This window comes from Drosophila tropicalis, unplaced genomic scaffold (genome assembly GCF_018151085.1).
Source record: "Drosophila tropicalis isolate 14030-0801.00 unplaced genomic scaffold, ASM1815108v1 contig_593, whole genome shotgun sequence".
In the NCBI taxonomy this organism is placed as follows: Eukaryota; Metazoa; Arthropoda; class Insecta; order Diptera; family Drosophilidae; genus Drosophila; species Drosophila tropicalis.
The window spans coordinates 468,209-483,606 of record NW_027173070.1 but is presented as its reverse complement, the minus strand read 5'-3'; the positions used below and the strand labels follow the sequence as shown (position 1 = coordinate 483,606).

The 15,398-nt window shown below is 38.1% G+C and overlaps 1 protein-coding gene across 1 annotated transcript; it reads left to right on the top strand.

The window, feature by feature from the left end:
• The first annotated feature begins 13,546 nt into the window (after positions 1-13,546).
• Pgam5-2 (Phosphoglycerate mutase 5-2) lies at positions 13,547-14,419 on the top strand. The gene has a single exon (XM_068291385.1). The coding sequence runs from the start codon at positions 13,571-13,573 to the stop codon at positions 14,417-14,419; it is 849 nt and encodes a 282-aa protein (XP_068147486.1). The 5' UTR covers positions 13,547-13,570.
• Positions 14,420-15,398: the final 979 nt, after the last annotated feature.

The window sequence follows — 15,398 nt, the reverse complement described above, 5'->3', positions numbered from 1 at the left end:
TCTGTGTCTGTGTTGCATATGGATGGATGGAGAACGAACCTAAAAGGGGGTTGCAGAGGAGAGCGAGGGACCAAGGACGTTTCACTCAAAGCTTGGCAGCCACACAAGTGAATTACTTTTCAAACATCTGTGAACACATTGAAAATACATCATATTCACACAGATGCAACATGATCTACGTACACATATATATGGCTTATGAATATATGCATGTTACATATGAGATGTGCGTCGTCTATACAAAAATATAAATCATTTGAATTGAAGGTTGCCTCACAAGGATTACTTGGGAATAATGCTTAGTGAAAGCACAATTTTCGCAAATGATGTAACTCTTACAGCTTAACAACAGCTTGAAAAGTGAATGAAATTATTTAATTAAAATTCTTGACTTAAAGTTTTCATTTCCAGATGCTTTTGATTTAACACTTTCCATTTGAGAACCATGTCCATACACAAGAAAAAGCGAAATGAAAATAAAAGAAAAGCAACAAAGGAAAACACAAACTTTGTACTTGTTTATGTAGTCAAGGGAGCAGCCAGCCCCAAATCCCCTTTGTTCTTGGGGTCTTGGGTCTGAAACATAATGCCAGTTCAAATGACATCCAACCCCTGTCCAAGTCAGTAGAATTCAGCTAACCATTCATCCTTTCATTCCACCTCTCCTTCGCCATTGCCGACAGTTGATACAAAAAATTACTGTTGCATATTTGATTGTCTCGTTCAATATTTGCATATTTGGCCCTTTTCTTTTTTAATACCCTGTACATCTGAAATAAGTTTTGGGGTATTTTGAGATGACGAAAATCATTTGCCCTCTGAATTCTAATAGTTTCCAGACAGCTACATATTTAGCAGAATGTATTACTTCCTCATTTCAGCTATCCCAGACATCTAGTTTTAATAAAGTCCTCTTGCACGAAACGTACAGAGTATTCTTAAATCGTTTCACAGAATTTTTGGACAGATTGTTTCTTTTTCCTTTTGACCCTTCACCACAGCTCGTCAATTTTATTTTCATCTTTACCTTTTGGGCTGCTTTACGGTTGGTTTGTCAGTCAAGTTAACGACTTGAACTTCTACTACTGCCCTTTCCAGTTCCGATTGCGGCGTTTCCTTTAGAAGATGTGTTGTGGTTTCTGTGCGTTGATGCAAACAATACTTCAGTATTGCCACTGCTCTTGTTGCATTTGCATTTCTATAGATGCCGTTTTTTAGCTGCCGTTGCTGATGTTTTGCTTGTTTCGAAGAACAGGATCATAGAGAAAGCAACACAACCAAACACCCAGTCAGAAGCGTGTGAACGGCCACACTTGTCCGTCGGAGATTTTGGCAACAAAAAAAGAAAAAACGAAGTGCCAGGCACATTCCAGCTGACACGGACCGATGGTAGAAATTGTCAAATAAAACAATGTAACTGCTTTTTTCCTCGTTCTTTCTTACTTTTTTGATATGGACTCAGTGAAAATATTTTGTTATTTATAGCGAACTGCAAAGGTGTTATCCTTTTTTGTTATGTTTATTTTTTATATTTTGAATGCCGCAACTGAATGATTAATTGCGAGCGATTTGCGCTGAATGGGTTATGTTTTACTGCTATTTGCTTACGTCTGTCCATGTACGGTTGTTTGTCAAGTGAATTAGGGTGGATTCTGTTTGCTCAGGAAACTTTGATGAACTGGGTTTGAGATGTTTGTAGATTAAAGAGCTGAACAAGGAAGTTTAAAGAGAAACTTAAACTATCTCAACTCCACAAAGTGGTTTCAGAAATCTTACAATCTATATACAAGTTATGCTTGAGAGTGATAGAGGAAACCCTTTCAAGGACTATACAAAACATAAATAGCAGTTAAGGAAAGAAAGACAGATTTGTTACATGGACACATTCTGGACACTTAATCTAAACAAATTTTTCTCCGCTAAACACTCTCTTTCTTAATGAATCATAGTCCTTAGAATCTTTTTAAAATGTTGTTGAGTTATGAGAACAAGAGAACTTCGGGAATAATTTGGAACAAACCAGTCTAAAATACATTTAGTTTCAACATATTGCGGTAAATTTATTACATTTGTTTGTTTTATATTTGCATTGTCTCATATTGTCGAAATGAATTTGTTGAACATACATAAATAATCCAATGGCATTAAGCTATGGCTATCCGGCTATATTTGCATATATTTTTGTTAAGGGTATTCATGCCAGAGAATAGCTCACAACGTTTTGTCAATATTTTTCAATCAATCAAATTGAATATAAACACTTTGATTTGCCTCGTATTTGTGCGGACACACACACAGATTCAAAAACAATTAAAATGCGATTAAATGCTTAGAATAATAGTTATCAACAAACACCAACATTCCATTCATAGGTATGAGAATTGTCATAGTTTCTTAAGATACTGTGTGGTTAACCGCATATGGGCTCAATGTGGAATTACACTCAATTTAAGCTGTGTTTGTCATTCAGATAATGCACTTATTTATAGAACTTTACCCTTTGATTCATTTCAGTGTTTAATTACATTCGCTTAATATTACTTGGCAGAATCTCCATTCTCCGTTAATCCACTATATCTAAGGGGTAATCCTTAATAATTATGTTATTCATCATATCTGCCTCCAGATCTTTAATAGGGTAAGTCTAACTAGATTAGCAATGTATGCCTTTTTCTTCAATGTTGGTACTAAGCTATTTGGTATACCTATTCCATTTATAAGGACTTTCACTTTACAAAGTTCACTGACAAACCTAGAATGTATAAAGGTTTGCTGGTAAGCAATTCTTAGCAAGGCCTTATAATGCTTTATTAATAATGAAAAATTCCAAATTTATTATGGAAGTCTGTTTAAGACGAAACTTTCATTGTGCTTATTTGAGGAAAGTGTTGGAGTCCACATACATGTACCTGACCCTGCTAGCAATAAAGAGCTTCCTCTGTGCATTGGATGAATTATATTTTATTGCCTGGTTCGTTGGTTGGTAAACCGAGTATTTTCTTTTTCAAGGCAAACACGTATTCCCATATCCACAGCTAGGAGGACAATGCCGTACACGAGTCAAGTGCAAAACAAAACGAAAATGAATTATACAGTTTGTATGAAATCAATTTATGTGAGCTGATACCCTTTTCCTTGCTCCCCAGTCACTTGCTTGTTGTTCTTGCACACCTTTTGCCAACATTTTTCGCTGAGATATGCAGACCATGCCGGTCTGGCCGTACCAGGCCACAATGAATAAAGACCCGCAAACAGTACTTCCACACAACACGTCCTTTAAGAACTTAATTAACGTTTTTACCCAGAACCACTCCCAGTCGCCAGTCGGCACGCCAGTCGCCGAGCTCGGATCGTGAAAAAAAAGGAAGGAAACAAAAACAAAACAAAAAACGCAGAAATATGCGTACATATACAGCATATATCCAGCCAATATTTAACTGTCACATTGTGCGACTTTTTACGCTTCAGCGAACGCATAAACAAACCGCATTTCGTGCGTTACGCTGAACTTTTGCATAAAAGAAAATGTCCCCAATATTGTGACTGAAATTTATTGTAAAAGGCATCTGGGCAAATGGAATGAATGACTGAATGGCGATGAGAGACAGGGAAGGAGGATGAGACGAAATCACCTCAGCTAATGTAATTTTTCATTTTTAATGCGCATTCCATGAGGAACACATTATTGAGAGTTCTTCAAACTAGAAAACGGCAGCAATTAGTTAACGGAAATTCAAGCCATTGCCATGATCTAAGCCAGAAAACAAGTCTTGTGAATTTAAGCAAATTTCAAATAATGCTAAAAAATGCAAATTAAAACAAAATCCACAAGTTTATTTCATTATTAGTTGAGGGAAAAAAACTAGTTAATTAGCTAAATAATGTGGAATAATAATTCGTTTATGCGAACGTTGTTTAAGTCATTTTTTTCTCGCACCAGCTAAAAAAAAAAAAAAAAAACATACAACAGGAAAACAAATAATTGTGTTTCAGAATTTGCTATTATTAATATTATTATGGCAATCAAAGTAGCCACATTGCTTGCAATTAAAAAGTCATGGCTGGTAAGGATGGCAAAGAAGAGAAGGTTGCCGGAAGGTTGCAAGGGAGGAGTTGTTTATGATGGAATAGGAGGAGCTCTGGCAGCGATGGCGAAGTAGTTGTCAGTTTTCAGTCACGTAGTGGCTGCTGGCCACTGACAAAGTAAGGCATGGTAAGTTTGCTCGATTTGCGCCAAAGATCCGAGACGCAGACAAGAAAAACAGAGACTAAAACTTGGCATTGCATAAAAACTTGTTAAAATTTAATAATTTATGGCCCTGGCCCAGACAGTGGACGAGAGAGTGTGGGAGAGAGACACAGTGAGGAGACCAGCAGTGGCTTTAGTAGTGGCCAACGAGAAGGCAGGCAATAGACGTCAGTTTTTGTGGGCTACGGGCATAAAACTGCCTGGAGTTTGTCCAAGACAAAGTGAAAGGAGCTGCCTGACTACCCGCCTGACTGCTTGACTGCCTGTCATGCAATTTTCGGGGTGAAATTGCAAAACATTTTTCGCTTCTACTGCTGCTGCTACTTCCTTTAGTTGTTGTTTATGCATCTAACTAATATGTAGTTGTAATTAAATTTTGACGTCGTGTTCTTGTGTTGCTATCAACCTAAGACCAACCAACACCAACTGCAAGTTGAGTTATGGCACAACCAAGGGCTCTATTTACCTGTCGCAATTCGTTACAAGCGATGAAAATTGACTTGGTCGACACTTGAACAGGTTTATGGGGTCCGTTCCAAAGTCTTACGTGAGTCGCCTATTCAAGTTGGTGATGTCAACTACTAGAAAATCCATAAACGAACTAGACGGACAACTTGCACAACAAAATGGACAAAGTTAATAAACTAATTAAATGAGAACTGAGTGAAAACAAGCGTATTGTCTGTAAATAGAGTTAATAATTTTGTTTTAGATTCAATATGAACTCTACATTCTTATGCCACTTTGGTTAAATCTTAAGTATAGAGTATTTTTACTAAATTGATTTAAAGTTTTTTGTCTACATTTCGACCTATTGGCATTACATTTTACTTTTTAAAGTTAAGAAAATGTCGGCCAAATGGAAAAGCCAAATGGAGAAATCTTGGGAATCGGTTAATCGGTTTTGAACTATAGATTCGAGAAGCAATAATTAAGATGTTTGAATGAAGTTTTCTTTCAAATGATGGCTGATATGATGTTTTGTGATCAACAATTTGAAATAATGGCAAAAAGGATTTATGGGCTTAACCCTTTCTTTAATTGGATTATCCAGTTCTGGTTAAGTAGTTTATTATTTCTAATTATAATTGTGACCAGGTTTAACAGAACAATGTCTGTCTCTCTGTCTGTGCTTATATTAACATAATTAGCAAAAAATGGTTAGTTACTACACTTGTGAGTTGCTTAATGCGGTTTTCCATGCTCCGGAGCAAGACGCCACCAGGTGGCCACAGCACTCCACAATAACAGAGGCAGCAGCAGCAAAGGACCAACAACAACAATAATAATAAATAATTAAAATGCAGCGTGGGCATTACCATATAAACGTCGACATTGCTCGACGTCTTGCTCTGCCTTCATGGTATTGTGGTGGTGGGTAAATGCTGCTGTGGCCTGTCTCAACACTCAACCCATTATTGCATAATTTTTGTGTGCTTGTGTAAATGAACTTACAGTTTAATTACGGTCCATTGCCGACAGTTTTAACGCTTACCAAATTGAAGGTAAGGCATAACAACTACAATGAGAGTAGAGCAAACAAAGACAGAGTCAGGGAACTGTTTCCATAATTACCATATAAACTATGCTGCAAGTGCATAAATATATATAACCTATATATACCTCCTTTAGTCATGAATACTTAAAGCCTCTACATTAAAGACGGTGTTAAAATGGGTAAAATTCTTTAAACATCTGAAATAAGTAAAATTTCAACGAATATACGTATACAAAATCTCCATTAACCCAAAAAAGTATGCTATGCATTTTAAGGTGGCCGTAAGTGGATCAACTGATAGGGGAAATGATTCGATTACTTTAAAGCCGCTCTTATTTTAGGACCCTAGCATATTTAAGAGATATAGCCCACATTTATAGAAACCAAAAAGGTCTGTTTACAGGGTATACTTTGTCTTTTGATTTTAATTTAAAGAGGAGCTACGATTTGACTTTAAAAGCCAAAAGGAAAGACCTTCTTTATGCAGTCTTGAATGTTTTTTGAAACCTCAGAAATGAAAATACCATGTTTGGTAATCTTTCAACTTTCAAACTATATAGTCTGCGCTTTGTGAGCTTTTTGTCCTTTATAACTATGCGATTGTAGATGTTGACTTGTTTTTTGTAGTGGCAGCGGCAAGATAACCAGCACAAGCTACTTATTAGTTATGAAAATTGTGTGGCTCGCCACTTGGCCAACTTGTTTTTGGTCCTTTCGCCCAAAACCGCAAAGGCAGAGAATAAAGAGAATAGAAAGAGAAAAAATTAAATTCATTTAGTTTTTACTATGCAAATTGCTAATTGCACTCATCAACGATCCAACGAATCTCTACTTTTTCCCGTTCTTCCCTCCTCCATTAATGAGAAATGCAAAACAGTCTCGATTTCCTTTTTTTTGCTGTATGAAAATTTCCAATGGCTAAATAAAACAAAAGCAAAAGTCGGAAAGAAAAAAAAAAAGCGGCGAGTTCGTTACGGGAAAAATTAAGCATTGACTCTGGAGAAGAAGAAAATGCTCTCCGCTTGAGGCACGCAACATCGACATGAAGCACGGGGCTCGAAGGATGCGGAGTTGCCGCCGTTTCGTAGGCTATATAGAAACTTAAGTGCCCAGAAATGCGTACGCACTGAGGCGTACAAATTGTTAGGGGACCTGGCAAGATGAAGAGCCATAGCCAGAGACTCAGAGCTAGAGACAGACCCAAAGAATGGAAAGTGCTTCAGCTCCGAGTGGGTCGCCGCCATTCTGACTGCCATTGCTTGCTTTTGGGTAAGATGCCTCGTTGATTTAAACAAAAGTTCCCCAGCGCCTTTTTTATTATCACTACACACAAAGCATTATGCAAAGAGTGAGAGGAAAAAAAAAGAATGAACAGCAACAACACCAAGGAGAGCAAAAAAAAAAAGGACGAGCGAAAAGTGCAAAGAAGGTGGACGAGAAATGGCGAAATGGCTTTGCGAATGTCGCGGATGCCATTGCAAAAAGTTCCATAAGTTTGTGTGAAACATTAGCATGCGAATACACAAAAGCAACAACAACAACAACAGTAGGAAAAGAAAACTGCAATAAATAGGAATGAATGGACTCAAGAAAACTTTATTCCGTTACTTAAAACGATTTTGCATTACAAAAAGGTAAGTTAATGCAATACTAACAATGTTGCGTATTTCCATTACTCATTTATATTAGTGAATTTTACTAATCCAAGATAGAGTTTTATTCAGAACAACAGTTCATTAGTCACATTCTTAAACTAGGTTCATCTCAGTCGTTTCCGCAAATGCAGAACTCTCTCCAACCAATATGAAACACATTAAGAAATGGTAACTTCAAATATCCACAAGACATCCAATGAGAACTCGTTTGCATATTGCCCACATTTGAGTCTGGATTTAATCGCCCTACATGATTCCATATTTACATATCTACATTTATACACATATGTATGTATATGTATGTTGATATAAGCATAATTGAGGCTATCAACTGCGTATATGCAAATGAAACGTAAGGAATATGGTTCGATGAGAATCGAAGAGATTCAAGAGATTAAAGAAAATAGACATTTGCTTTAATTGACATCTTTATAGACAAGGACTGCATTATTTATTGTGAAGGGTTTTGTGGAAAGTTGTAGAAAAAAGGAAAACTTTCCCTTGAAACAAAAAAAAAAGTAGCTAAAGGAAATTGAACATCCGATGCAAAGTAAAGTACTAAAGTACGCAACTGGAAGAGGCTCAGTCTCAGTCACGGACACGGATACGAACACGGACGGAAGCCATCGCAACTATCTCACACAGGCTGCAAACTTAACTGAAGCGAACGAGCCACCAGAAAAAAGAATAAAAAAACCTAACTAAAGTGCAGCATGTCACACATGCAGAAACTCAGATATAAAGAATGGGTAACAAGGATGATAATGCTGATGACTTCTAAACGCCAATGGAGGAAGAGGCAGGGAGGCTGGGACAGGGAATGAAATAGACTTAAAACCAAAAATCTGAATGGCCAAAAAGGGAAAAGGATAACCATGAATGAATGAATAGGAGCGGTGGCTGGCGGCTAGCGGAAGGTTGTCATGGTGGCCAAAAATACCAGCAGAATGGAGTCAGCATGGTGATTACAACAACAATTAGGCGACCAGTGAAAAGGGTAAGGCAAAAAAAAGTGCCAACAGCAACGGAAAAGAAAATAAAACGCAAAAAGAAAAAAAAATGTAATAGAAAAAAAGACAAGACTTTTCTGGGTGTATAAGCCAAATAATGTGACAAGGCTAAATGGCGAAGCTGACATTGCACTACTCCGATCTTCTTCCATGTCTTTTGGTCCCATGGCGACAAGCCAAAAACAGGGCAACAGGAATGCAGCAGAAAGGAGAAAAGACCAAAAATCGGTGAAAAAAAAAGGCATAGGGCCAAAGCCAGGGCCAACCAGGGCCAACCAGGTCGCCGCCATAGAGACGCGCGGACATAAACAAAAACAAAAGCAAAGAAAACGAATTTGGCATTTATTTTCAAAACTGACTAAGCTAAACTTTTGTGACTTTTAATTACTTTAAAATGTGTAAAGAACAAGTTAAGGCAATTGTGAAGCAAGTACACAGATATGGTTGAAAGGGAACTCGAACTTTTATGATCTATTTTGAACCACCTTCTTTTCAGTTAAAGTAAGTTACAATTTATTCCCTATAAAACTTACCAAAACCTTTTATTGGCTCTTCAAGTAATGTCTAAAACTATAAGTTGTTAAGGACTTAAAGATAAATAATTTTAGAGGTAAAGTAAACGGATTTCGACCAATAAAAATCTCATATCGTTTGAACATGTGTTTCAGTATGTTTTATTTTTACTTTAATATATATGTTCACATACATTTATATATACATATAATGGGCAATGGCGTCCATTCAGCAAATGCATGTAACTTCTCTCTTTTATCTTTCTTTCCCCTTGACCTTTTGCTCAATATGCACACAGATTCATGTTCAAATCTAGTTCAATTGCCAGACCATGAAAATACATGGAATTTCCACACATTTTGATTTAGATGGTACTATATTTGAGTTATGATTATTAAATATGAATATTTATGGCTGTCTCGGTTAGTGTAATTGTTGGCCAAAGTTTTAATGGTATTCCCTCTTTCTCTGTCACTTTGCTGTTGAGTCTCTTTCTCTATTATTTTTATGATTTTGGGTAAATGCATTAACTTTGCCACTTTGAATGTAAGCATATAACTAGATAGTGCCTTTTCCTTATTTACATTTGAAAGTTTCAATTATGAGAAAAGGAAAACCCCAACCCACAACCACAACAGAGGCAACAACATCACCACCACCAACACCACCACCAATAACAACAACACCATCAGCAAAAACTCATCCACCATAAAAGCAAAACAAATTTCACAAAACTTTCAGACAACTAGTAGAAATAATACTTAAAATGGCAAAGTTTCTGTGTTCTACCCTCCAAAAATGATGATGACGAACGGCAACAATAAGCTCAAATGCAATTTTAATTGAAACTTTCCTTTTTTTGCCGAAATCAAAGTGCTGGCAATATTACGGCATATACTACTTCAATTTGAAAAGCAAAAAGGACTTGCAATTAGTTTTAAACTATAATGTAATTACGTTTTCATCAAATGCAGATGCGAGGGTTGAAGCAAAAAATTCATACAAAGATTGATGATATGACAACGCCTCTTGTTGCTTAGTTCCAACATTTGAAAGAGTTTCTTTAGTTTGTGAAAGTTTCTTTAAATCCTTTTTTAGTTAATAATCACAAATACACCAACCTATTTCTGTTTAGCAATACCAATCAGTTTCGATCTCGTTGTATGATCTGTATTAAAAAAACTGCTCTCCTGTATAATAACCCATGTATTGTGGTCCCAATTTTCCGAGATTCCCGTTAAGTTCTTGCTTGTACATTTCACAAGTATAAATAAATTTCTTTACCAAGCACAAAACAATCAAATAAAATATGACCAGAAGGAGAAAAAAGCTGTAAATGCACAAGTCTTAGGAATAAAGCAAATATTGTACATATACAATAAATAATTTATATATGTTGGAAGGCGTATACATATACATATACATATGTATGTATGGAAAATCACATGGAAAAAAAGTTCAACAACAATTTGACCAGCAGACTACGACTAACAACTTCGGAGTCGGTTTGGCCCACATTTATGCACATAAATTGTAACGGCTTTTGCCTTGTGTTACCTTATGCAGATTTGTTTAAACTTCAAAGAAACAACAATTTGTGCAGTTATTTCTACTTCCCTGCGATGTATTTGGGTAACTCCACTTCTTTTTTCCCCCTCTCCGCTTTTTAGATATATTTTTCTTTCTCTTTTATATTTTGTAATATTTTTTATTTCGAACATTAATCCACTAAACCGTAAACAAACGAGGGCAGTCAACAATAGGGCCAACATGGCGTATGAGCTATTAAGTTGAACATGTGTGTATACGTTGCTTCCTCAGTGTTTGTGCGTGTGTGTGCTACGTCTAGCGCTAGTCGTATTTTAAGCTCCCCCCACTGCACCCAACGGCCACCCATAAGCTATGTGGCAACTACAAACTTTGCATATTTAGCTTGTTTTTCCCCATTGCAAGCAGTTTTCATTGTGCAATTGTGTCGCCTCTGAAATATGCAAGAAAAAAGATTTACTATTGCAAGTCCAGAGGCAAAGCATTGAGCTTAGGTTTTTCTGCAATTTAAAACAAGCCTCAAATGTGCAGCATGTGGCAAACTGCAAAACTCTTTAGTTTCCTGCCCTCCTGGCAGCTGCTGTTATCAGATTTTACGAAATTTAATTTAATCGTCAATCATTTAAATACCACACATACAGGGCAGGCAGGCCGCAGGCAAGGACCTGAAGTCTAGAAATAATAAAAGTTAAACAATGTTTGTAGTTGTTTGCTTGTCATGTTTTATCCTCTTTGATGCAATGTTTTTCCGCATTTGCCGCCAAGACTTTGGCCTTGACATCGTTTTAACCAACCGCCAAAAAAAAAGGCGCACAGAAACCACGGGGTGCCCCATGAACAGAGAAGAGCCACATAAAAGCGGAAAACTTTTGATTTCGCCCAAAAGATAATTTCGCACAGCTCGAACCTTAAAAGTGTTGGTAGATAGAAAATCCGGCGGGCGGGGAAACATGTCGAGGTGGTGGCATGGCCACTTAAAGTAATGCAACTGGAAGATAAAATGAAAAAAGAAAAAAATGAAAAGGCAGGGAAGTAAAAATGTGCGACAAGGCAAATAAGGAAATCAAAATGACTAAGGCGAAATAAGAGGCAAACGAAAATTGAACATCCTGCAGCAGGATACGGATGGCAGGCAGGCGCACTGTCGAGAAGAAGACGTGCCGCCCATGCCACCATAATTATGGCCAACCGCGCGATAAGTAAAAATGCCAACACAACCAAGCAGAGCGCACACAAATTGTATAGAAGGAATGAACGACTTCAGCAGCTCCTCCATACAATTCTCCTCTTATTGCTCCTGTCAAGGACTGCTCCTCCTTCGCATTGTGGCATGTGGGTGGGGCTGGGGCTGTACGGCAGAAGCGCAGAAGCTACGCATTTGACCAGTAAATGCAAGTATTCTAGATTTTCATTGCACAGTCACCCTGTATATTCTATAGTCAAAGTCTTTTCTCTATGTTTTTCCTGTGTGTATGTGTGTGTGTGTGTGCCACTTTGCGCAATGAGAAATTTCCGCTTGTTCGTTTCTCTTCTTGGTGCGCTTTTTATTTTTTGCCCCTACTGCTGCTTCTTTTCCTCCTTTTTATTCGCTTGAAGGATGACATTTTTGCAAATTGCCATCATAATAATAATCAAATTCGTGTAAATTTTGTGCAAATTCAAGGCGGAAATGATGGCACGCCCTTACGCCCTTTGCACTATTTTTACTCGGCAAGCGGAAAGTGACCATTTCATTTGCCTTTAACTAGACCAGGACTTTTGCATTTAATAGGTTTTTCGTTGATCAAATTGAAAAATATGACATAAATTATACGAGAGCAACGCACTTGAATATACACTATAAATAAAATAACATCTCTGTTGATTAACTGCGAAATTGGGTATCATAACTACAAGGAACCATAGTCATGTTGGGTGAAGGCATAAACGCAAAATAACGGTGCACGCAGGAGTGCAGAGAAGGCATTAATAAACAGACAGGTTTCTTCAAATATCAATTCAGTGTTAAGAGTAGGACAGAGCACTCAACTGCAGAGCAGTCACAATTCTAGTTACAAAAAAATTTAATGAAAATTTGACATAGAGGAAATGAAGCAGCAACACGTATTCATTATATTCCTCAAATCGAGATGTTCTGCCCCAAAGGGCCCATCAAGCTCTCACTTGGTCACCTCTCAGAGACAATTATCCATTTCCCTATGTTAATAAACCAAAGGAAAAGGAAAGAAAACTTTTTCAGATATAGTAAATTAAGCTTGACTGTCCCGACAATTGAATCTAGCTTTTCGTTCGGTTCAATCTGTCTGTCTATTTTTCCTACTTCCCCAGTTTGAATCGATAAGACGATGAGCTGTGGAAGCCCCCTGGCGTCGGCATGTCAAAAGTTGCTAACAAAACTTCATTAGTCCAAATCTGACAGGCAACAGGAGCAAGAGCAGAAAAGTGATGGTGGGTGAATGATGATGAAACCCTTCACCATCACGGTCAGCCACTTGTGGATATCTTTTTGAAGGTCCTCTTGTGTTCTTGGCGTCGAAAATTAAATGAAGCAGAAACTTGGCAAAAGTTATTTAACCAGTGAAAATGTTGTTGATAGGCCATTCTTATTATGGAAAGGTATGTATGTATGTCCTGGGGACAAAAATGAATTCAGGATGGTAAGGAGGGGTATCACAAATTGCGTGATGACTTGCTCACTTAAGGATTTCATTATTTATACGGACTTACAGGTCACTGCTTTGTCCAGCATTTTGTACCATTTGCCGACAACTTCTCTTTCTCGCTTTCTCTGCGCAAAACTTTACCGCTCAAAAGTTGCCAAGGGTAAAATAACTTTGACGCAAAGTTGGTTCTGGCGAAAACCCAAGGCAAGTCAACCAATTGACTTGCAATGCTAATCAGCAGCATCGAAATTCACCCAGATCTATCTGCATAAAAGGAAAGTTCGAAAAAAGTTCATTACTTCAAAAATACTTGACAACTGAATTTGTCTGCAATTGACCGCAATTTAGCTTTGAATAAAATTTCAACACTCAAATTCCAATAAATTACATTTCACTTTTTCGAGAAATAAGTCAAGAAAAAAAGTATTAATTCAATGAGACTGAACGGGATTATCCAGTCACTGGGAGCTTTAAGCTGTGGCTCCCTGGTTACCTATCTTACCATGCGTTTTATCGATCAGACATCCTATCTGAGAGGAGACGGTGACGAAGGCGCCAATGAACTTGACAGTAAATGGATCTATGATTGGGATCAACGTGGTCCAAATGAGCAGAGGAAAGGGGTACATTCTTTGAGCCAGGAAAGCAATCCATCGATGCCCAAGTCTGTGGCACGTCGACACATTTTTCTAGTCCGTCATGGGGAATATTCCGATGAACATGAGCGACCTGGCTATTTGACAGATCGTGGACGGGCTCAAGCCGCTCGTACAGGGCGTCGTCTATCCGAGATGGGTGTATCATGGGACTATGTGGTAGCTTCGACAATGCCTCGTGCTATGGAAACGGCTATGATTATACTAAAGCAAATCAATTTCGATCCCCTCAAGCTAAAGCGTTGCGATCTACTTTGTGAGGGTACACCATATCCTGCTGATCCCCCACAGAACCGCAATCCACGGCATATTCAGCAAGCCTATCAACGCGATGGACCACGCATTGAGGCCGCATTTCGTCGTTATTTTTTTCGAGCACCAGCCGATCAGGAGCAAGACTCCTATATGCTAATCATTGGACACGCCAATGTTATACGTTATCTAGTCTTACGCGCCTTACAGTTGCCACCAGAAGCCTGGCTACGTCTCACTTTGCATCACGGTTCCATTAGTTGGATAACTGTGGCACCCTCGGGCCTGGTTTCAGTGCGCTCTTTGGGTGATGCAGGCTTCATGCCTATCAATGAGATGACCTATCGCAAGCCCAAGCAAACTAATAAACAATAAAGAATTTAAGAATCGACTTTAGAGCAACGAAAACTCTGTTCGTGGTTTGTCATAATGTGTGGTCTTTTTTTGCTTTCTCCCATTCCTTCTGTGTCTGTGCCCCTCCAAAAAACGTGACTGTTGTGCACATTTTGACATTGCCCGGCAGGAAGTTGCACACACAAAAAAGCACTCCAGCTTTTGGCCAAAATCACTTTGGCACTAGCCACTGACTGGAACTCTCGTTGCGGCTCCCGCAAGGCCCTTAATACGTTCATACGTAGTTGTCGCCACATTTGCGCTCATTTTTCGGTTTTACTCTGCTCATTAGTGCGGCTTTAATTTTCGGTTATTGTGCTTGTCCGTGCTTGTCGGGTTGGTTCTGGTTTTGGTTTGGTTCGGTTTTGGTTAGGCTTGGTCTGGGTATGGTCCTGATGCTGACTCTGACTCTCCTTTTAGGATTTGGTTTTGGTTTCGGTTTTTGGTTCTGTCGCTGTTGGCATATTGCATTAAATTTGCATTTGGCTCACAAATATTTCTGAATTTAATTTGCAAAAGCATTAAATTTCATTATTCGGTGCCACTCGCATTTTGCCCTGCAACCGCACATTGCCAGCACAATTGCCCCTTAGGCTATGCAACAATTTCGGTTCAAGCACGAAAAGTTTCCTTTCTTATGTAGCATGTGTCAGCTGCTTTAAAACTATAAATAAAAACACATTGCCTAATAAAAATACAGAGCATTTTTTACAGCTTTAGCTAGAAATTCAATTAACCAATTGCCATGGTCAACGGAAGAGTTAAGCCATACTTTATTCGCCCAAACCTGCAGCTGACTTGTGATTCCTTTGAAAAATTTTTTTTAGAAATTTTTCTTTCAAGAAGTATCAATCGACTAGCAAAGCTGATTTGCTAACGAACTGTCATACAGTTTATAACAGCTATTTTCACCCGCACAGAAAAATGAGATAGAGAGACCAAGAACAGTGTTTACAGATAG